General features: G+C 43.5%; 1 protein-coding gene across 1 annotated transcript in view; it reads right to left on the reverse strand.

The window, feature by feature from the left end:
• SLC5A1 (solute carrier family 5 member 1) overlaps nt 1–23,291 on the reverse strand; it is a 67,603-nt gene that overhangs the window by 39,037 nt on the left and 5,275 nt on the right. The window contains exon 2 of the mRNA XM_074293182.1: nt 22,807–22,878. Coding sequence (XP_074149283.1) covers nt 22,807–22,878 — 72 coding nt within the window. The remainder of the gene's footprint in view (nt 1–22,806; nt 22,879–23,291) is intronic.

The raw sequence follows: 23,291 nt of genomic DNA on the forward strand, positions 1-23,291 counted from the left end.
ATCTTTCACTTCCATGGCTTGGGATTCTGTGATCATTTCTGCCAGTTTCCTTATAAGGAGAAGTAATGGGGAGAGCCCAGAAACCTGAGTTCGAATCCTGCCTTGTGTATTTCCTGTGTGATCGACAGCTGCTCTCGTTTCCTAGTGGAATTTCAGTGATTTTAAAGTAGGGATAATTGTGCTTGCACTCCCTATGTCACTGGATTGTTGGGAGGAAAGGCTTTGGAAGTCTTAGAATCCGGCCCAAAGAAGGGATTTTTTTTTTCCCCCTAAATGTACTTTTCTTCCTGGAACCATGGGTACAGAATGCTGAGTCAGACTAAGCTATTGCATTGATTAGTTTCAATGAACTTCTTTGTTTCTTTTTTTCCTTCATTCTTGGCTATAAGAGACAGTTCTCTGTGTAGGGAAAGCAGGAGAGATATATTTAAAAATATAACAAAGCTTAAAGCTGGGTCTATTTACTGTGTGACCTTGAACAAATCATTTAACTTCTGTATGCCTCGGTTTCCTTAACTGTAAATAATAATACAATAATAATAGCATCTACTTCCCAAGGTTGTTGTGAGGACCAAATGAGATAATATTTATAAAAAGCACTTAGCATAAATAGGGGATTATATAAATATTTATTTCCTTGCCATTCCCCTTAAATCTTTCTTTTCCCCCCTGAGTCTGGGGTTAAGTGACTTGCCCAGAGTCACACAGTTAGGAAGTGTTAAGTGTCTGAGACCAGATTTGAACTCAGGTCCTCCTGAATTCAGGGCTGGTGCTCTATCCACTGTGCCACCTAGCTGCCCCCCCCCCTTTAAATCTTTAATAAGTTAAAACTGCACTAAGATTTTTGGTACATCTTATATTTGAAAGAAAGGTGATTAAAGGCAAAAAATGATCCCAAAAAATTAATTAAAAACAAAATGGAAACCTTCGTGCACTATAGGGATGAGAGGTTTTGCTAGCTAGCATTATTATGATTTTTTTTCCGGTTCAGAATCTTGAAGTCACCTTTGATTTCTCCTTCTTCCTTTCCTCCCCCCAAGCCCTGAAGACCTTTGTGTCATTATGACCTTTATATTCTTCCTGGTTCTTTCCCAGTCTCTCCTGCCCATTCCCAAATCAGACAGCCATTCTTACTTGCCTAACTTATTGCAATAGCCTCTGAAATGAACCTCCTTGCCTCCATGTTTCTTCCCCTCCAGTCCATCATGGATTGACTGGATTTCAGAGTAGAAAAGGACCTTAGAGGCACCTAATCTAACCCATACCTGAAAGGATTTTCCTTTACGATACCTCTGGTCATTCAATCTCAACTTGAAGATTTCCAAAAATGGGGAACTCACTACCTCCCAGCCAATCCACTCCATCTTGGGACATCTCTGGCAACTAGAACATTTCGCCTGATTTAAAGCCTTAATCTGCCTTTGCAACTTTCACCAATTACTTCTAGCCCAGCTTTCTGGATTGTGGCAGAGGTCTTCCATCACTGCCTTTCAAACACTGCCCAAGTCTTTTCTCTGGGCCCGATGTTCCCAGTTCTTTTCATGGAACCTCCTATGCCAGGATCTGGAGGCCCTTTAGCAATCCTGGTGGCCTTCCTCTGGCCTCTCGCCAGCATATCGATACTCTTCCTGAGCTGCAACGCCCAGAATGAAACACGATCCTCCCAACATGGCTGATCCAGGGCAGAGGACAATGAGGCTTGCCCTTAACTGGCTCATCACTTCACTTTCTTGGCAGCTGCATCTCCTGCTGAATCATACTGGCCTTAGTGTCAACTGAAGTCTCCGACTCTTCCCCAGGTGAGCTGCTGCCATACCACTCCCACCTTGTCCTTGTAAAGGAGATTTTTGAACCCAAGGCAAGGCCCTGCATCCATCCCTATTAGTTAACTCAGCAAGTAATAATTAAGGGCCAATTGCGTGACAGGCACTGCACTAAGTGCTCAGGACACCCAGAAAGACAAAGGACAGTCCCTGACCTCAAGGGGTTCACAGTCTAATAGGGAGGAGAGAACAACAGGGAAATAACTTGTCAGAGAATAGAGACAGGATATTCATTGGATTTCAACTTGTTCAATCCAGCCCATTGTTTCACTTGAAAAACTTCTGGGCGCATCTTTCTATATTCAGCCCTACTTATTCATTCCTTACTCCAAGCCATTTACCAGCTTCCTTTTTCAGTCGTTTTTCAGTTATACCTGATTCTTCAGGTCCCGATTTTGAGTTTTCTCAGCAGTGATAGCACAACAGTTTGCCATGTTCTTCTCCAGCTCATTTTACAAAGGAAGAAGCTGAGACAAATAGGATTAGGTAATTTGTCCAGGATTGCACCACTAAAAAGTGTCTGAAGTCAGATTTGAACTCAGGGAGATGTCTTTCTGACACCAGAGCCAGCATTTTATCTATTAGACCACTTAGCAGTACCTCACTATCTCCCTTTGGCTTCTTAAATAAAGTTTCAGCTTCTCAGCCTAATGAAAATCGGTGCTAAATTAGAAGCCAGGACACCGGGATTCTAAGATTCACTGTCCCCATCAACTAGTCATATGTCCATGGGTAATCCTCAGTTTCCTCTTCTGTAAAATGTGAGTGTGAGGGGGCAGCTAGGTGGTGCAGTGGATAGAGCAGCAGCCCTGAATTCAGGAGGACCTAAGTTCAAATCTGGCCTCAGACACTTAACACTTCCCAGCTGTGTGACCCTGGGCAAGTCACTTAACCCCAACTGCTTCAGCAAAAAAAAAAAAAAAAAGAAAGAAAGAAAAAAAAAGAAAAGAAAAAAGTGAGTTTGTAGATTTAGAACTAGAAGGTACCTTCCAACCCCTTAAGGAAACTGATCTGGGGAGAGAAATAAGTAGAAGAAATGGAATTTGAACCAGATGAGCTAGAGAACCATTGCTAAACCACAGTATCTCTAAAAATCATTCCATCCCTCCCATCCTAGGAGTCAAGGCAGCAGAGAAGGAAAGGGATGTCACTGGAATTCCTATACTGCTCTATGCTACTTAACTAACAACTTTCCCATACACCCAGACGTTTAAAGCTATCTGCTTGTAGGGGAGACAGCAGGAAGATCTGGGGGATTCTCTTTCCTTGGCTCATGGGCTGGAGTGGCCAGAATTCAAACAAGTCCTTTCTGAAGCATCATTGTTGGAGGTCCACTAATCCCATATCAGTTGTATAAATCCTTCAGGACCCTGGCTAGCGACACTTACTTAGTGCTTGGACATGAGCCCTTCGCTGGATGTTGGTGAACTTTATTAGAGTCTTTGAATTTTTAAGAATCCTAGATTTAAAGCTGGAAGGGTCCTGGGAGATCATCTCGTTGAATCTCCTCATTTTCTAAAGGAGGACACTGAAGCTCCAAGATCACAGAGGTAGCAAATGGCCAAAGTGGGAAGCCAGGAAAGTTGGACCATTCGACTTTACAAAGTTTCTTCTCACTCTGAAGTTCCATTACTCTAGGATTCTAACTTCCTGATCCCAAGCCAAGCGGCTGCTGCCTGCGGTTGAATAGTCAGCCTTGGAAGGCCAAAAAGCACCATCCAGGATAGAGCACCAGCCCTGAAGTCGGGAGGACCTGAATTCAAATCTGGTCTCAGACACTTAACACTTCCTAGCTGTGTGACCCTGGGCAAGTCACTTAACTCCAATTGCCTCAGCAAAATAAAAAGCACCATTCAGGATTCAGGCATCCAGGATGCTTTCCATGGTTCCTGGTAGTAAATAATGACCTCTGTCTGCCTACTTTATTGGCTGTAAAATGGGAGTAATATAACATATACATTAAAAGGATCAAATGAGAGATTTGTAAAAGTGCTTAGCACAGTTCCTGGCACATAGTAGGTGTTATAGAAATGCTTATTTCTTCCCTCATGTTAGAAACTAACTGTTTAACCTCCAAATTCAATGCTTTTTTCTCAATACTATTATGTTTATTTTATACTTAACAAAGGTCAAGTAACTGGCCCAGGATTATACAGTAAGTATGAATTTGAACTCAGGTCCCCCGGCAACAAGTTCAGCAGGCTTTATGTATACCATGCCCCCTTCCTCAATTTTTTCCTCCCCTTTCTTCGGGTCAAACCTAGACATAATCCTGACCTCCAGAAAGAGGCCAACCCCTCTAATGCTTCTTGCCACCCAAGTCCTGATCTCTAGCTACTACCCCTTGCCAGCGAGCTAGGTCCCAGTCCTCAGGGAAGAAAAGGCCTCCATGGCTGTCAATCATTCTCCTCTCCAGTAGTTCATGCTGAGCTAGAACTTTCCCCACCACACAGGTCTGGAACTTCCCCAAGTCCAAGAAGTACGGTAGTCCTTCAGTAAGCCCTGGGTGCCCCCCAAAAGGTCCAAACCAGAAGGACTCTCTTTATCCTGCCCAGAGAGGTCCTGGAGACTAAGTGGTTTCAGCAAATACCAACCAAGCTTCAGCTCTATACAGGAGACTGTCAGGACCACAAAACATCACAAGGCATGGTCCTCTGCCTCCTACATTATAGAGCACAGAAATTACAACTGCCAGGAAAGTGCCTTGCAAATCCAAAAGTCCTGGGGGGGTGTGATTGCTTGGTTTAAGGGATGATAAAATCTATTATTTCATTGGTGTAAGGAAACTCTTAAGATGGAAAACTCAATCCACAAATGTAGACAGATCGTGACTTTCTCTGGATCTTAGTGTGAGGGAGCTGCCTGAGACGCCGAGAGGTTCCATGACTGCCCAGTGAGTATGTGATGGAGGCAGGACTGGGACCAGGTTTTCCTGTTTCTGAGGAAATCCCCTTGCCCACCATGATGCACTGCTTTTCATTATTAGATAGATAGATACATGGATGGATGGATGGACGGATAGATAGATAGATAGACAGACAGATAGATAGATAGATAGATAGATAGATAGATAGATAGATAGATGATAGATAGATAATAGATAGATAGATAGATAGATAGATAGATAGATGATAGATAGATAATAGATAGATAGATAGATAGATAGATAGATAGATAATAGATAGATAGATGATAGATAGATGATAGATAATAGATAGATAGATAGATAGATAGATAGATGATAGATAGATAGATAGATAGATAGATAGATAGATAGATACATAGATAGATAGATAGATAGATAGATAGATAGATAGATAGATAGATAGCTGAGAAAGAAAGCGAGGTGATAGATAAGATGGATGAATGGATAGAGGGAAACATAGATGATAGATCTCTATATACGTTATTGTTATTATTGCTAAAAATAAGGGACGTAATAATTCTGGTGGAAGGGACAAAGCTGTGCACATGAAACTGGGCCACAATAATGGACATATCACGGATTAACACATAGTAAGAAGAGAGGACAGAGCCGGTGGGAGACGAAAGACTAGATCCTGAACTCTTTTCCAGTGCCTCCGAAAAGATGTCCTTCCTTACCTGGGATTCTACATTTAAGTCCCATAGATCTACAAAGTCAATTAACATTGATTCATCTCTTACTAGGTGCCAAACTATGTGCTAAGTGCAGTCTTCCCTGACTGCCTCTTTCTGGATTTCCCTGGAGACTAGAAGAAGTCTCATCTGTGTTCTCCACGCCACAAAATATCAGCTATGGTATTTGTCCCACATTATGCCCAGACTTGCTAACTGAGGGAGCCCTGGCTCTGCAGGCAGAGAGCCAGGGTTAAAATCCTGCCTCTTACTTACTTACTTACGTGTTCTTGGACAAGTCATTTCTTGGGCCACAATTTCCTCATCTGTAAAATGAGGGCATTAGACTCCATTGGTTTTCGGGGCCCCTCTAGCCCTAGAACAATGATTCTACATCCTTGAATTAGTCCCTTCCCCAATCTATGCCTTTTTTCCTTATCTGCTGAAATTATGGCTTAGCCCAAAAGATCCCTGAGATCCCTTCCAGCTTTTAGACCAATGGACCTGGTTATGTACCCAGGAATAAGTAGTTTCCTCACCTATAAAAGGAGGAGGAGTAGACTAAACAACTTCTGGGACCCGTGTTCAGTCTGTCTATCATCTGCAGTCTCCTTTGCGAGGTTAATATTTGGGGCGGCACATCTTTTGACCTTGGTCCAAAATCCATTGCAGGCCACTTAGCATCAATCCATCGATCGACATGCACTTATTGAATACTTCCTGGATACTTAAAACATGGCTGGACACAGAGTAGGTATACAATAAATACTTCTTCATCAATTGACTGAGTGCTTGTGGGTTGGGCAGATGACAAGCCCGTCCATTCAGGACATCTCATTTCTGAGCCTTGAGTAAATATTTAGACGCCAGCTTCCGAAGCCAAAGCTATCTGCTGCTCTGTTTATTAAATTCCCTGGAGACAATGACTGGATTCTACTCTGGCAGATTCCACCCCTCCTGAACTCCTCACCTCCCCAATGAGCCCAAGGGCTAGCAACTCAGGAAACTGGAGTTCTGCCATCGGCTTGGGGACAGGAGGCATGCAGGGTAATGACGCCAAGGGTCATAAAAAGAAACTTCAAAGGGGTAGATTTAGCCGTGATGTCAGGAACAACTTCCTGATCATCAGAACGATGTGGAAGAGGGACTGATTGCCTTGAGAAGTAGTGAGTTCACCGTCATTGGAGGTCTTCGGATGAAGGCTGAGGGCAAGGGTTTGAACTGAATTCGCCACCAAATGGTGGCTCTGAAACTCGGCGGTTCTGGGATTTAGACTTCCAAGAAGCTGCAACTAAGGCCTGATTACGTGAAAAACAAATTCCATGAAGAGGTCAAATGTATTCGAATTCATACTGAATATTTCCTTTGGGCAGGAACCAAGGACTGCTTTTATATAATCAGCAAATAAAATAGTGTAAATCAAAAGATACTCGAGTATTTCATTGGATCAGTTATTCACCCCGACTGGGACCTGGCTTTATAATTTTTGTGGCCAGTGTAGGTGCTCAGAAAATGGTCTTTGATATGTCCCCCCCAGTCCTTTACAGAGGTGGGGGATCCACTTGTGGGGAATAGAGCAGAAAATGCCCTTTTGATTTGAGGTGCTGAGCAGTTTTACTGAATTTTTTTCTCTTTCTTTAAAAAAAAAATCCTTTGTTATAGAGGATAGCTTTCTTAGAAGAGGAAGCAGAAGGATAGGGAAAGTCAACACAAGATATCAATGAAAATGTATTTTTCTTTTTCTTGCTGAGGTAATTGGGGTTAAGTGACTTGCCCAGGGTCACACAGCTAAGTGTGAAGTGTCTGAGATCAGTTTGAACTCAGGTCTTCCTGACTTCAGGAATGGTACTCTATCCACTGCACCACCTAGCTTCTCCAAATTCATCTCTCTCAAATTCTCTCTGCTTTATTTCTAAGAAGAGTTTATTCTCCCCCCCCCCCCGAGGCATTTGGGGTTAAGTGATTTGCCCAAGGTCACACAGCTAGGAAGTGTTAAGTGTCTGAGGTGTGATGCAAATGTGAACTCGGGTCTTCCTGACTTCAGGGCTGGTGCTCTATCCACTGCGCCACCAAGCTGCCCCCAAAATGTATTTTTTAAAAGATAATGATCCTTGAGACATTCTGTGCCCCCCAAATTCATTACCTTATGGTTAGGCTGTTAATAAGCCTCTTTTAGGCTTAGTGAGGCTGGGCATTAGGCAACATTACTTAGTATGGTGCCTGGCATATAGTAGGTGCTTAATAAATGTTGACCAATTGATTGATTGACTGATTAAATAGACATCACCAGGCTCATACTAAGTCCCTCCAGCCTAACTATACCTGTCAAATCTTGTCTGTGCTGATCTAGAGTCACCTCTGTGCTAAAATGAGACCCCAAAGGAGACTAAGGAACTTAGGGATCAGAGGTCATTAGGTGCAATTCCTAACTAGACAGGAAAGGACTTGCTGAAGATCATCCAGGTGAATTCGCCCCTTCTTGACTTACCTAACCCCAAGCCCAGTGACCATTTGTGAACATGGCATTGTCAAGTCCGCACAATATACAGAGACAACTGAGGCTTTGGGAGCTATATCATTCCCACAAGGGGCCCCTGGAGGGCACAGCATCAGGAATGGAAAAAAATAATCTCCAAAAATAGATAGATAGATAGATAGATAGATAGATAGATAGATAGATAGATAGATAGACAGATAGATAACTAAATGAATGACTAAATTAATAGACAGACAGAGAGATAAGTAAATGAATAAATGGACAGACAGACAGATAAATAAATGAATGAATGGACAGACAGACAGATAGATAAGTAAATGAATAAATGGACAGACAGACAGATAAATAAATGAATGAATGGACAGACAGACAGATAGATAAGTAAATGACTAAATGGACAGACAGATAGATAAATGAATGAATGAATGGACAGATAGATAAGTAAAAATGAATGAATAAATAAATAGACAGTCAGATAGATAGATAAGTAAATGAATGAATGGACAGACAGACAGATATATAAGTAAATGAATGAATGGACAGACAGACAGATATATAAGTAAATGAATAAATGGACAGACAGACAGAGAGATAAGTAAATGAATGAATGGACAGACAGATAGATAAGTAAAAATGAATGACTAAATAAATAAACAGAGAGATAGATAGATAAGTAAAAATGAATGAATAAATAAATAGACAGAGATAGATAAGTAAATGAATGAATGAATAGACAGACAGACAGATAAGTAAATGAATGAATGAATAGACAGACAGATAAGTAAATGAATGAATAAATAAATAGACAGTCAGATAGATAGATAAGTAAATGAATGAATGGACAGACAGACAGATATATAAGTAAATGAATGAATGGACAGACAGACAGATATATAAGTAAATGAATAAATGGACAGACAGAGAGATAAGTAAATGAATGAATGGACAGACAGATAGATAAGTAAAAATGAATGACTAAATAAATAAACAGAGAGATAGATAGATAAGTAAAAAAGAATGAATAAATAGACAGAGATAGATAAGTAAATGAATGAATGAATAGACAGACAGATAAGTAAATGAATGAATAAATAAATAGACAGACAGATAAATAGATAGAAAGATAGATAATAGATAGATAGATAAATGAAACCGCCTCTAAGCTCCAGATCTCTTATGGTTGAATAAAGCTTTGCTTCTGCCTGTCAGTGAGTCTGGCCAAGCCGTGAAGTGGAAGACAGAATCTCAGAGATCCATCTCCTGGATGTTTCGGGGGGGGGGGGGCCCTAGGCCTACCGGGATGGGGTTGATCACCTCCTTGGTGGGACTGACAGCCCAGCCTTCACCCAGGAAGGAGCCCTAGAAAAAGTTGGGTTCTGGAGAATAGGAGTGGAGCCACATGCCAAGAAACCCAAGGAACAGGTGAGATAGAGATTGCTGACCAGCTGTTGCAGGGAATGGCTGGTGTGGCAACAGCTCTCTGAGGCAAGAGAGGCCCATTCATTTGTGACACCGAGGGACTCCCTGGCAGATGTTCCTGCCAGCTCTACGTGCCCCCTCGAGACCTCAGTGCCTGGAGCCACTGCTGTGTCTGGTTTCAGGAACCACAGGCCCATGGGAGCAGGAAAGAGTCTGGTCTGGGAAGCAGGAGGCCTGAGTTCGAGCCTGACTCCTGTGTCACCTTGCTTCCGTGAGCCTCGGTTCTTGGGCTGTCCAGCTATAAACTCTCCTCCCTCAGGAGTAAGTAGAATCTTCTCCTGGCATTTCCTCACAGGATTGCTGAGAGGGAGAGGGAAGCCAGACAGCTCCAAGACCTTTGAAGAGTGTGGATGGGCAGAAATTTGGAACGATAATGAGAATGATCTCATCGGGTCACCGGCCGTGGGAATGGCGTCAGACACAGAAAGGCGCCCAAGGAAGGCGGAAGGGCTGGGGATCTGGAGCAAGTAGAGTACCCCCAGCCAAGGCAATCCCACTGCAGAGCGTGGCCGGAATGGAGCGCCGGAGTGCCGTCCGGCAAGGCTGGAGGAACCCAAAGAAAGCTCCCCTGAGACCAAAAAGCAGAGCCAAAGGTTGGAGGTCACAGGGACCATCCAGCATGGAGAGCGGCTCTGGAGACAAGCAAAGAAACCTGATGACAAGGAAAAAAACCTGATGACATTGCAGAGGGAGGGGCAGAAATCCTATTATTCTGCTTGATGTGTGAAAATTACTTCACTGAAAGGTAAACAGAACCCAAGCCAGTTTGTTTGCCTGGGCTGGAGTTCGATGTGGTAAATTCTTAGGAAAAATATTTCGTGATTAGGAAAAAAAAAAAAATGGATAGAGCACCAGTCCTGCAATCAGAAAAACCTGAGTTCAAATGCTATTTCAGACACTTACTAGTTGGGTGACCCTGGAAAAGTCATTTTACCCTTTACACCTCAGTTTCCTCATATGTAAAATGGGCTGGAGAAGGAAATGGCAAAACACTCCAGTATCTTTGCCCAAATGGGATCACAAAGAATTGGACATGACTGAAAACAACTGAATAACAATACATTTTGGTGCCTTGGGACAAAATCCTAACCACACTACCCTAGTTTCAGTTCTGAACATTGGAGAAATCTATACTCTCTGGCCCTCTGTTTTTTTCTCTGTTAAATGGGAGGGGGGAAAGCCCTATCTAGAACTTATGACTAAGTTCTAGACCTAACTACTATGTGACTTAGTTAACTCAATTGGCTTCTGTAAACCTCAGTTCTCGACTTCCGTAAACCTCAGTTCTCGAACTCCTGCTCTAAATTTATCTTAGGATCAAGTAGAAACTTGGTTCTCTTGGATCAAATAATTTATAAGGGCCCTTTCAGCTCTCCATGCTATAAGGAAATGGCATTGCAGTACTTTTGCCAGGAAATCTCCCCACGGGGTCATGAAGAGTCAGACAAATGAAAACTAACTGAACGGTAACCCTTTGGATAGCTAAGGAGTCATCGGAACCTCTGAAACTTCAAAGCCCATGACTGCCCGGGAGAGCATTTCTACCTTAATCCACCAAGTAATGAATGGAACCTGAAAGGCTGATGTAGCTTCTTTGTTGGCTAGAACAATTCCCCCTTGGAGAATCCTCTTACAAAACCCTGGGGAACCAGCCTCCCCACCCCTAGCAGCCAAAGTCACCATCCTTGCCCTAATCCCCCAGGCTTCAGGCCCAGGGAGAAACCTGCAGGGATTAAGCTATCGTTGAGTAAAAATCTTGGACTGTAGGATCTGTGTGACATCCTGTCAGGGCCAGGACCCCGCTTCCCATGCCCTTCTGGCTGATTCCCCCACCATGCCCAGCTCTGTCTTGCTTTCCTAGCTCCCAGATGGACTGGCCACGAGAGGAGAAAAACTTCATATCCTGGCCGCCTCTTAACATCCCTCCCACAGAGGGAATTTGATATGTCCCCTGAGCCAGAGAATAACCCAGAGTTTAAATCTACTGACACCCCCTCAGCCCCCTGTCCTTTCTTGGGAGTAGAAAACAGAGCACTTGCCTGAAAGCAGAGAAACCCCAAGCTGTGTGTGGACAAAGAACAGCTTAGAAAAAACCTTGGGGGAGAGAAGGGAGGGAGAGAAGGAGAAAGAAGAGGAGAAGGAAAGAGGGAAAGAGGAAGAGGGGAAAGAAAAAGGAAGAGAGGGAAGGAGGAGGAGAGAAAAAGGAGGAAGAGAGAGAAGGAGGAAGAAGAGGAGAAGGAAAGAGGGAAGGAGAAGGAGGAGAAAGAGGAAGAGAGAGAAGGAGGAGGAGAGAAAAAGGAGGGAGAGGAGGAGGAGGAAGAAGAGAAGGAAAGAGGGAAGGAGGAAGAGGAGAAAGAAAGAGGAAGAGAGAGAAGGAGGAGGAGAGAAAAAGGAGGAAGAGAGAGAAGGAGAAGGAGAGAAAAAGGAGGAAGAGAGAGAAGGAGGCGGAAGAAGAGAAGAAGGAAAGAGGGAAGGAGGAGGAGGAGAAAGAAAAAGAAGAGAAAAGGAGGAAGAGAGGAGGAGGAAAGAGGAAGAGAGAGGAGGAGGAAAGAGGAAGAGAGAGGAGGAGGAAGAAGGAGAGGAAGAGGAGGAGAAAGAGAGGAGAAGGAAAGAGAGAAGGAGATGGGGGAAAAAAGGAAGAGGAAGGAAGAGAAGGAGGAAGAGAAAGAAGGAGGAAGAAGAGAAGGAAAGAAGGAAGGAGGAGGAGGAGAAGAAAGAGGAAGAGGAAGGAAGAGGAGGAAGGGGAGGAAGAGGAAGGAAAAAAGGAGGAAAGAGGAGGAAGTGGATGATGACAATGACTATTAAGATTCAAGACCAGGTCATTGCCACCAGCAATTTTGGAAGGGCTCTCCTTAAGAAGTCCATATTTAGAGACCAGGACAGACTTCAAGAAAAGGGAGAAAACTGCTCTCCAGCCAGCCACACATGACCAGGTGGTGAGAATGACACAGCAGAGGCTCTCCATCCTTCATGAACAAATAGAAGACAAATTCCCCCATACTTTCCTGCAAATAGAGACCTCAAATATCGGAAAGAATTCCACCAACCAGCCCTGCAAGGGAGGCCTCAACGCAGACTGAACTATGTATAAATTGTCCCCACAAAAACCTTAGGCCCCAGTTTTTTATTAGATGTCACTACGCCAACCACCATGCTACCTGGAATGAAAAGCTCTCAAATTGTAGAGACCTGAAAGAAATCATGGCCATTGGGAACAGAACAAGGCATCTATCAACCCTGTTGGCTACTCTACTGGGACTGTCCACCAGTGTTTAAATCCCAATATTTATATTCAATTTCAAACAGTACCATTTTATTTTTCTGTGCAACAGAAAATGAAACATATAAAGCTGGTAGTAGGGAAAGTCCTTTCCTATCCTCTATTCATATACGTGGCTTTCTTTCCATTCAATCACAAGCTCTTTGAGGAGAACTAGATGGTACCATGGTACAAAGAATCAGGACTCATCTTCCCGAATTTAAATCTAGCCTCAGATACTTCCTAATTGTGTGACTCTGGATAAGTCACAGAACCCTACTTGACTCAGTTTCCTCATCTGTAAAATGAGCTGAAGAAAGAAATGGCAAATCACTGGTTTCTCCAACAAGGAAATCCCAAGAGTTGAACACAACCGGGAAAAAAAAAAAAAAAAAAGATTAAATATAAGCATTCTGAGGCCCCAGGAACAGTCTAGTTTTTATATTCATAGTCTCAGTTCTTAGCACAGAGTAAGGGATAAATGTTTTTTTGGTTTTTTTTTTCCATTCATTCATTTGTTCAATGAATCAAAGTGATATGTCGACTGAATCTGACAATATATGGTCCAACTCTTTGATAAGAGTCTGAAATGATTTTAAAGACCTGAGTTTAATCATCATTTCTAGGCTAATAATTCTCTTATTTAAATAGCCACCTCTCCTGAGCTTCAATTGCACATCACCATTTGCCCAAACTCAGCATGTCCAAAAAAAGAACTCATCACCTTCATCCCTCCCCAAATCCCTCCTTCTTCCAACCTTCCCCACATTTAATAAAGATATTACCATCTTTCCAGTCTCCCAAGTCCATAAGTAGCAACATTATTCTATACATCTTGTGATGAAGTGCCCTCCCAGAGAGCTCTCATTGTTAGGTTCTTACTAAGTGCTAATGAGATAATGAGATATTAGGTTCTTACTAAGTGCTAAGTCGGTACTTATTTACTTATTTATTATTTACTTTCTTTTATTACTTATTTCTAGTTCTGGCCTTTACTGGGAGTTTTACTTGTGAACTCCTGGGGAGGAGCAAGTTCATTGATTGAAGTAATTTTTCCCAGAAGCCCTTGCGTTATCCCACTCCCATTCTCTGGGAGGATAAAAGAGGGCAGCACTCCAGAGATAGAGAGTCTCTGCTCTAGGCCAGACTTGAGGCGGCTCTCTGGAGCGAGAAGTCTCTCCTCTAGACCAGAGAGCGATCGGCAGTCTCTGGAGACAACAGCACATTACATCTCATCTTCTTCCTTTAACTGCTAGTTTTTTCCTTCTCCAGTTACTTTGTCTTTAATTATTTAAATTTATTTGCATCGTTCTTTATATTTATTCTACCCCTCACACTCCTGCTCTCACAGTCCCCACAATTCCCCTTGTAGGAAATTTTGTAGCCCACAATTGTATGGGCTACATATGTATCTCAGTTATATTTACAAAGTACTTTTTTTATAGCTCCCCCACAAAGTTGTCAGTCCAAAAATAATCCCACTCATTTTACAGATCAGGAAGATGAGATCCAAGTGGAGAAAGGGTCTTCACCAAAATCCCACAGTTAAGACTCAAACTTTTAGCCTGTCTAACTTTTTTTTTTCCGATCAGCCAATTTTTTTATTTTATTTTAATGGTATGTTATTTTTTCAATTACATATAAAGATAGGTTTCAACATTCATGAGTCCCAAAGCTTTTTTTTTTCCTCCTCCCTCCCTTACCTCCTCAAGACAGCAAGTTACATATGTACAATCGTTTTCTAACATATAATTCATGTTGTCATATAATTTAACATATAAATCATGTTGGAGAAGAAAAATCAGAACAAAAGGGAAAAATCACAAGGAAGAAAACAAAACAAAACAAAAGATGAAAGTAGTATGCTTTGATCTCCTTCGGTCTCCATAGTGCTCTCTCCAGATGTGGGTACAATGTTCTATCCCATGATTATTGGAATTGTCTTGGATCACTCTATTGAGAGAAGAGCTAAGTCTATCATAGTTGATTATCACGCCATCTTTCTATTACTGTATACAATGTTTTCCTCATTCTGCTCACTTCGCCCAGCATCAGTTCATGTCAGTCTAGGCTTTTTCTGAAATCAGCCTGCTGATCATTTCTCATTGGGCAATAATATTCCATTACATCCACATACCATAATTTATTCAGTCATTCCTCAACTGATGAGCAAATGTATGCTTGCCAACAAGACTATTTCATGGAGAATTCCCACAAGGCAAGAGCTCATTTGGCAGCCAGAAAAAGCAATACAAGGACTCTGAAGGTCTCTTAAGAATTTTAGAATTGATGGCATGACATGGGAGATACTGGCCTAGGACCACCGGGCATGGTGTCTCTCATCACAGAAGGGACTGTGCTCTATGAGCAAAGAAGAATTAAATTAGCTCAGAAGAAACACGAGATGTGCAAAGCTACAGAATTCACCCAAATTGTTCACAGGGAATATTTGTGTCCGGCCTGTGAGAGCATTGCTCCAATCAGCCACAGTCAGACACACTAACTTGACTCTGCCACAGTGATATCATTTCTGTTTTCTTCAAGAACAAAGGACAACAACCAACACGATCTCTTTGGGGTAAAGACCCAGTAGTAGCACTGTCAGATTAAAGGGGATGCACAGTTTGATATACCTTTGGGCATAGTTCCAAATTGTTCTCCAGAATGGCTGGATCAGTTCACAACTCCACCAATAGTGCATCAGTGTCCCAGTTTTTCCACTTTCCCTCCAACATTCATCATTATCTTTTCCTCTCATCTTAGCCAATCTGTTAGTTATGAAGTGGTACTCAGAGTTGTTTTAATTTGCATTTCTCCAATCAATAGTGATTTAGAGCATTTTTATAAGACTTTAGATGGCTATAATTTCTTCACCTGAAAATTATCTTTTCATATCCTTTGACCGTGGATCAATTGGAAAATGACTTGTATTCTTATATATTTGATCCCATTCTCTCTATATATTTAGAAATAAGACCTTTGCCCAAAACACTCACTGGAAAAATTGTTTCCCAGCTTTCTGCGTCCGTTCTAATCTTGACTGCCTTAGTTTTGTTTATGCAAAACTTTTAATGTAATTAAAATTATCCATTCTATATATCATAAGATCCTCCCTTCTCTAAAGATCTGAGCGTTAAACTATTCCCTGCTAATTTTCAATCATATTTATTAAGCACTTAATGTGGGCCAAACACACACAACACAAGGGCCCATATTAAGTGCTTAATCAAACACAATGGATTTGATGATCTATCTCTAAGGTACCTTCCCTCTCTGCTCTCTGCTCCCATGCTCCTCCATTCCCTCATAAAGTTTTTGATGGTTCCCCTCTCTTTGATCCCCCCTGGCCAAAGCCACACTCAGGGGCTGAGGGAAGAAGGTGCACTCGGTCACACATTCCTACCCACAAGCTCCGACACTGCCCTGGCTAACTTTGTTTGCTCCCCCCTGCAAATCATTTGCTTGTAAGAAACGAAGGTTAACAGGAAAGGAAAATCTCTGAGAGGAAACGGGAGCGTGAAGCCCGAGGACCCCCCTGAAGCATGGCTGGGCAGCCCGGCCCACTTATTCTCTCTGCCCCCCAGAGGTGCCAATCGGGTGCTGGGACAAGGTTTACCTTGGGAAGTCCTTCACTGTTTAACTACAAGTCATGTGTTAAAAGAGGATCAAGAAAATGGGACCGATAAAAAGCCATGCCCGAAAATTATCAATCAGGGGGGGAGTGCTCCCAAGAAAGGCAGACAGCATCTTACAGAAGGATCCCCTTTGGGATTCTCCTGTTCTTAAGCATCTCCAAGGGACGTTTCAGCTACAGTTCAGTGGGAAAAGCCAATGGCTTGGGAATCAGTTTCTCGGAGGCGGGGGTCATTTGCTTTCCATGAATCTCAGTTGGGAAATGGGAGATTTAAAGAGAGTCAACTAATGCTTGACCCATGCTAGATTCTGGGACCTCTCTGGGCCTGTTTCCTCATCTGGGAAATGTAGGCACTGCATCTCACGGCCAACGAGGCTCCTTCCAACTCTAGGATGCCAGGCTGCAAGCCAAATTCCCTTTCTTGCTCCAACTCCCAACTCGGCTCTCCCTACCCAAGCACCCGGTTCCTGCCATGACTCTTGCCATGGCGGAGAGAGAAATGGACGAGAGTGCAGAAGGGAATCCCTCTTCGTTGCTTTAGAAGAGAGCAGGCCGAAAGAGCTGAGTTACCTGAGAACTGACTCTACAAACCACTTAGGTTGGTCCATTTGGGCCTATGTCCAGACTTGATCTGTCTGTCTGTTTGTTGGTCTATTTATATGGTAGGGGAAGGGAGGAAGAGAAAAGAAGGGAGAAAGAGAGAGAGACAGAGAGCGACAGAGACAGAGGGACTGAGAAAGAGGGAGGGAGATGGAGGGAAGGGAGAAAGGGAGGGAGGGGAGAAGAGAGAAACAGAGACAGAAAGAGAGACAGAGTCAAAAAGACAGAGTCAGAAAATTGGAGAGAGAGAGAGAGAGACAGAGAGAGAGAGACAGAGAGAGAGAAGAGAGAGAGACAGAGACAGAGAGAGAGGGAGAGAGAGAGAGAGAGAGAGAGAGAGAGAGAGAGAGAGAGAGAGAGAGAGAGAGAGAGAGAGAGAGAGAGAGAGAGAGACTAGTTTATGATGCAGCTGCTTCAATCATTTGGGCTACGATTGTCCTCCCATGTTTGTCCCTGCTCTTCACTCACACAGCCTCTGCCCTTTTTCAAACCTTTGCCTCTCGCCAGGACTATTATGATAACTTCCTCAATGGTCTCCTTGCCTCTGCCCAACGCAGCTTCTCCACTGCCATCAAAGGGATTTTCTAAAACTCCGACCTCACAGAGTCACCCTCAACCCCAGCTCAGAAATCTCTCAGGGTTCTCTAGAGCCTTGAGAGCCCATGTCCCCAGCTTACTTCATATTCATGCCATTTCCACCCATGTGAAAGCTTTTTAAAGAAAGAGAGAAACCACTCAAGAGACGTTCTAAGTCACCACCTCCTGTGCTCTCTCCCTGCTATGGCTTTGAACAAGTGGCATCCCATGTCACCTAACGTCTACCCCTTCCCCTCAGCATCCTAGAATCCCTGGCTTTTTCTGGCTGTCACCTCCCATGTGACCCCTTTTCTGATCCTCTCCATTATTAAAATGTTTACCCTTTTGAAATCACATTATTTTCCTTGGTGTTTATTTACTTGACTGAGTTTTTTGATCATGGTAGATCAGGAGGATCCGAGTTCAAGGCTGGTGCTCTATCCACTGAGCCACCTAGCTGCCCCATATGTGAGCTCCTTAAAGGCAAGGACTGCTTCATTCCCATAGCATCTAGTAAGCTTAAATGGATGTTTATGGGTCACATAGTAGGCACTTAATAAATGTCTATTGATAAGCAAGGAAGATGTCAGACTTTGCTGTAAGATTTAAGTGATAGAAAAAACACTAAGAACTAGTTTGGCCTTGAGGGCTGAGTGCTCCAGCCTTAAGGGCTGACTGTTCCAGCCTTGAAGGCTGAATGCTTCCAGATTATGGGGTGATGGGAAGAAAGAACAGGAAGCCATCGGCTCCGTCTTAGATACAATAGGGAGTTCCTTTGGATGAGACTTGTTATGTGGTCCTCATGGGTACAAAACTTGTTCCTGAGTCTCTAGTTTGTTTGTTTGCAAAATGAAGGGATGGGATTAGATTAGCTCAAAGGTCTGTTATCTTGTCTCTATTCTAAAGTCCTTCCCGGCTCAGATGTTCTTTGGTGCCAGAGAAAAATGGGTGCTTGGAACGTCCCGTGAAAGTTACTTTGGAAGCATTGTGTATTTTATGCCAATAAATTTGACAATAAGTAAAATGAAGGAATAGCTACAAAAATATAGATTACTCAGATTAATAGAAGAGGAAATAAACTACTTAACAAGTCCTTAACAAGAAGAAAAAGAAATAGAACAAGCTATTAATTAACTCCCTAAGGAAGTAGTGTGTATTTGCCCCCAAAGTTCCTGATCTGAACTTGCTTTCCTGGAATTTTCCTCTTTCTCCTAAAAGTTAAATGAGAAGGGCGTTAGAGTGGGGGAGGAGAAAATGGGGAGGAGGAAGAAAAGCAGGGGAGAGATAACTGGTTATCTCAGGACCCTGTTTAGCCAAGGCTTTTGTGTATGAATGTCCAGCCATTGCCTCATCATCTGATTGGGGCTGAATCAGCCTTAGGAAGATTCAAAAGGGATGAATGGACACACTGTTATTAAATTCTCTCTTGCAGAATTGTGGGGCCAAAGAGAGCCTTGGAGTTCATCTGATCCAGACCTCTCATTTTGCAAATAAGAAAACTGAGGATCTGGGGGGGGAAAAAAAGGACTGGATGGCCTAACAGAAGCCTACAGATGTCTGTGCTGAAAAAAAAATGCGCATAATAAATCAGGACTAGGGAGAAGTGAGGGAAGTGAAAAGAGGAAGACACAGCTGTACGACTGACTCACAATGTATCTTAGCCAAAGAAGTCACCCTCCCAGGGCCTCAGTTTCCCCACCTGTAAAGTGAGGAGGTTGGAGTCCATGGGCCTCTGGGCTCCCATCCTGCCTCAGGTTTATGATGCTGTGAATGTAGCCCAAGGAGATGCCCCTGACATCTCCATCTTTCCTGACCCTAATAGCGACATCGTCAGCACTTTACATCAACACGCCCGTGATTTCACTAGAAGGGATCTCAGAGAGTCCTCTATGTGGACAGCTAAGGAAGAGATGACATTTCCTCCCCCATTTCGGTCTTCTGACATTTCCTCTCTTTTCAGATAAGGGACTTGCCCAAGATCACTCAGGCATTAAGCATCAGAAGGAATCTCTCCTCTAGTCCCCTCCATTCAAACCAGGGCCCAGAGTCACTTACTGAGGGAGGCTGAAGCTCGCTAACTTTTCCCAATAGGCAATAGCCCAGGACAAAAAAAAAGAAGACAGAAAGCCCAATCACATATCGGGGTTCATCTACAAGGATGCCCCAGCTGGGTTCTCCTGACTCCAAGGCTCTGGCCAGACTGGCTTCTTCCCAGAACAGGCTGAACACTCTGGGTAATCTGCCATTGTCAAGACCCAGCCTTTGAGATGACCTTTGAGTTCACTCCAGAGAGTGAGCTGAGCAGTCAAGGTCCAGCCCCAATCAACTAATCCAAGACACTTTTTGCGAGATGAAATGAGGAGAAAACTATGATTAATGCCCTGGAGGAAAATGATTTTTAAAAAAGACTGGGGATTGTAAATGTTTATTTTATACCTACTGCATGAACGACCCTGGGCCTAGCTAAAGTGAGATATACTCCAGGTTTAACTTTCTAGGGCTCTTAGATCTAATGGTTGGGGAAAGGGGGAGGACAGGGCCATTAGTAACTATGGTGTGGTGGGAAGTGGAACAAGTACAAAGGAAAAGTCAGGATCAAATAACTAGCGACCGAATCCAGATGAAAGGCAGTGGACTGGCCATGGAACACGCCTCCCTCCTTCCAGGAAGAGGGCAGGGGGCTACAGCTGCTAAGGGTTGCATATGCTGTTGGGTTATATGATCACTGTGTCCACTGGTTTTGCTTGGATGGTTTTCTGGGTAACAAACATGGAGTGCTTTGGGATTCAGGGAGGGAATATTGGGAAACATCTCCAACGTAAGAAAAAAAAACAAACAAAGGGCATAAATTCAACTCAAAAAATTATAATAGAGTTCCTCCATGTCACACTAATCACCAATTCAGTCACCCTGAAGTGGGAGATCATAGAAAAAGTGCTGGATTTATAGTCCAAGAACCCTAGTTCTGTCACGGTCTGTGTGACCCTTTACAGTTCACTTCCCTCAGTTTCTTTGTCTGTAAAATGAGAGAAATTGGACTTGGTTAATTCTGAGACTCCTTCCCAGGACTCAATTTCCTCATATATTAAATTTCTGGCTCCAGAATTAGTCTTATGAGTCCATGACCGTGGTCTCACTACCTGGTTTATCCCAGGAAATCCCTGAATCTCTTTGGGTTTCAATTAGCTAGATTTACTGGACTTGGAATCAAAGAGAACTTTAACAAGACTCAACCTCTTTCAGCCTCAATTTCTCAACTTTCTCTGTAATAATGGCACCAGATCTTTACCTCCAGGTCAAATATTCCCTATTGAGTACACATTACATCATTCTAGTCACCTGCTTCCTCCTCGGTATTCCTCACTATCACTCCCAGGCTATCTTAATTAGCTCTCTTCTTCCTTACTCATCCTCTCACTTGCAAGTTTCAGGGCAATGTAGGCAGCCAGGAGATTTGATTATTGGGCCCAACCCAATCCAAAAACTTTAGTCAAATCAGCCACACGTTTGACCAATCCCAACTAATTGCTTACTTAAATCAACTGAATCTAGTCAAGATGACCAAATAATGATACCAGACTCAAATGAGGGGATGTCATCTCTTCATCTATATTGCACCCCGGCTTTAGGTTCTTAATTATAATCCTAAATCTCAGGTAACGTCTTCCCCAACTCTAAATCCTATGGTCCTGACAAAATATAGAAATAGTCAATGTTGGAGGAAATATGGAAAGCTAGATATACTGCTATACTACTGTTGAAACCATTAATTAGTTCATTTATTCTAGACAGCATTTGGAATTATGCCTCTCCCAAAGGGACTAAAATGTTAATAGCCTTTGATTCAGAAATCTTGCAGTTAGGGGATATATCCCCAGTGGAGATATGTCAGAAAAGAAAGGAAGGAGGGAGGGAGGGAGGGAGGAAGGAAGGAAGGAAGGAAGGAAGGAAGGAAGGAAGGAAGGAAGGAAGGAAGGAAGGAAGGAAGGAAGGAAGGAAGGAAGGAAGGAAGGAAGGAAGGAAGGAAGGAAGGAAGGAAGGAAGGAAGGAAGGAAGGAAGGAAGGAAGGAAGGAAGGAAGGAAGGAAGGAAGGAAGGAAGGAAGGAAGGGAAGGAGGGAGGGAAGGGAAGGAGGGAGGGAGGGAGGGAGGAAGGGAGGGAGGAAGGAAGGAAGGAAGAGAGGGAAGGGGAAGGAGGGAGAGAGGAAGGGAGGAAGGAAGAAAGAAAGGAAGGAAGGAAGGAAGGAAGGAAGGAAGGAAGGAAGGAAGGAAGGAAGGAAGGAAGGAAGGAAGGAAGGAAGGAAGGAAGGAAGGAAGGAAGGAAGGAAGGAAGGAAGGAAGGAAGGAAGGAAGGAAGGAAGAGAGGGAGGGAGGGAGGAGGGAGAGAGGAAGGGAGGGAGGAGGGAGAGAGGAAGGGAGGAAGGAAGGAAGGAAGGAAGGAAGGAAGGAAGGAAGGAAGGAAGGAAGGAAGGAAGGAAGGAAGGAATGGAAGGAAAGAGAAAATAAAGAAGGGAGGGAGAAAAGGAAGGAGGAAGGAAGGAAAGAAGGAAGCACATATACTGCCCACCTCCTGACAGAGAAGAGGTTGGATCTAAGAGGCAGAATGAGAAACACATTTTCAACATGACTGATATGAGAACCTTTTTTTTTTTTTTTTTGCTTGATTCTGCTTTTTTATTTCAATGATTGTGCTGTTGAGAAGTAACAACAGTGTTGTCCACAGGGAAGAAAAGTGGCCAAGTTATGGCAAGTTATGGTAGATGAATCAAGCAAAGCATTACCCTGTTGAAGGAGTAGCAAATGGAGGATTACAGAGAATCATGAGAAGAATTACATGAACTGATGCGGACCAAATGTAAACAGAACCAAGAAAGCAATCTATCTGGCTATGGAAACAAAGTGAACAAAAAGACAAAACTGAACGGCCTTAGGGAAAAATTGACCTTAGAGAAGATGTGAGAAAATGCAGCTCACCCTTTTATTGGGGGTGGGGAAAGGGCAGTTATGGATAGGGAATGCTGTCAGATGTGCCTTTGCTACAAAAGAAAGCTCTCCGGCTGGAGAGGAAGGGACAGATTCAGAAATGAAAGAAATATAAAAATCCAAGTCAACAAGTCCTTTTATGATAATAAGTCCTAGGGTCCTGTGATCCCGCCCATGGATAGGACATGTGCCCACCGACTGAGACACGACTGCACCCAGCGCAGGCCCAGGCCTGAGGGGCACAATGTCCTCCCAGCAAGAAGCGGATGGATCTCCAGAATACAAGAACAAGGTGGAACACAGACTAGCCCTCAGAAGGACTCATCCTTTTTAATGGAGAACCGTCTCTGTAACACTCACCGGCCACCACACCATGCTCCGGCCTGCCAGGAAGAAGCCTCCAACGGTCCCACGATTGGTGGACAGCATGGCCTAGAAAGATAAGATCAGAAGCTTAGTAGGGGCCCGAGATGATCTGATGAGATCCCCAGAAAGAACAGCCGCTTCCTATTGCGTATCGTGCCCCATCTTGGGGCCACAAAATCCTGCTCCGATCCCTCAGGCGGTGTGGAGATGGAGAGGCCTTCAAAGACTTCCCCAGTGGAGTCCAGGCCCTCATGGGACCCACCAAGCTAGAAAGACTTCATGTCCAGGGCTGGCACCGGACAACTGTGTCCGCTGCCTAACAGGGCCGAGCACAGAGGGGCTCATCACCAAGGGGCAACAAATTGGCCAGCCCCAGCAAACCTTGGGACGAAGAAAAAGGTAAGATGGCCTCTGGGTGTGTCCCAAATTTAAGATCCACTTGTCCAAGAAGCCTCTGAGAGTCAAGACAAAATGGCCTG

The sequence above is a fragment of the Sminthopsis crassicaudata genome, chromosome 1, assembly GCF_048593235.1.
Source record: "Sminthopsis crassicaudata isolate SCR6 chromosome 1, ASM4859323v1, whole genome shotgun sequence".
NCBI classification, from domain to species: domain Eukaryota; kingdom Metazoa; phylum Chordata; class Mammalia; order Dasyuromorphia; family Dasyuridae; genus Sminthopsis; species Sminthopsis crassicaudata.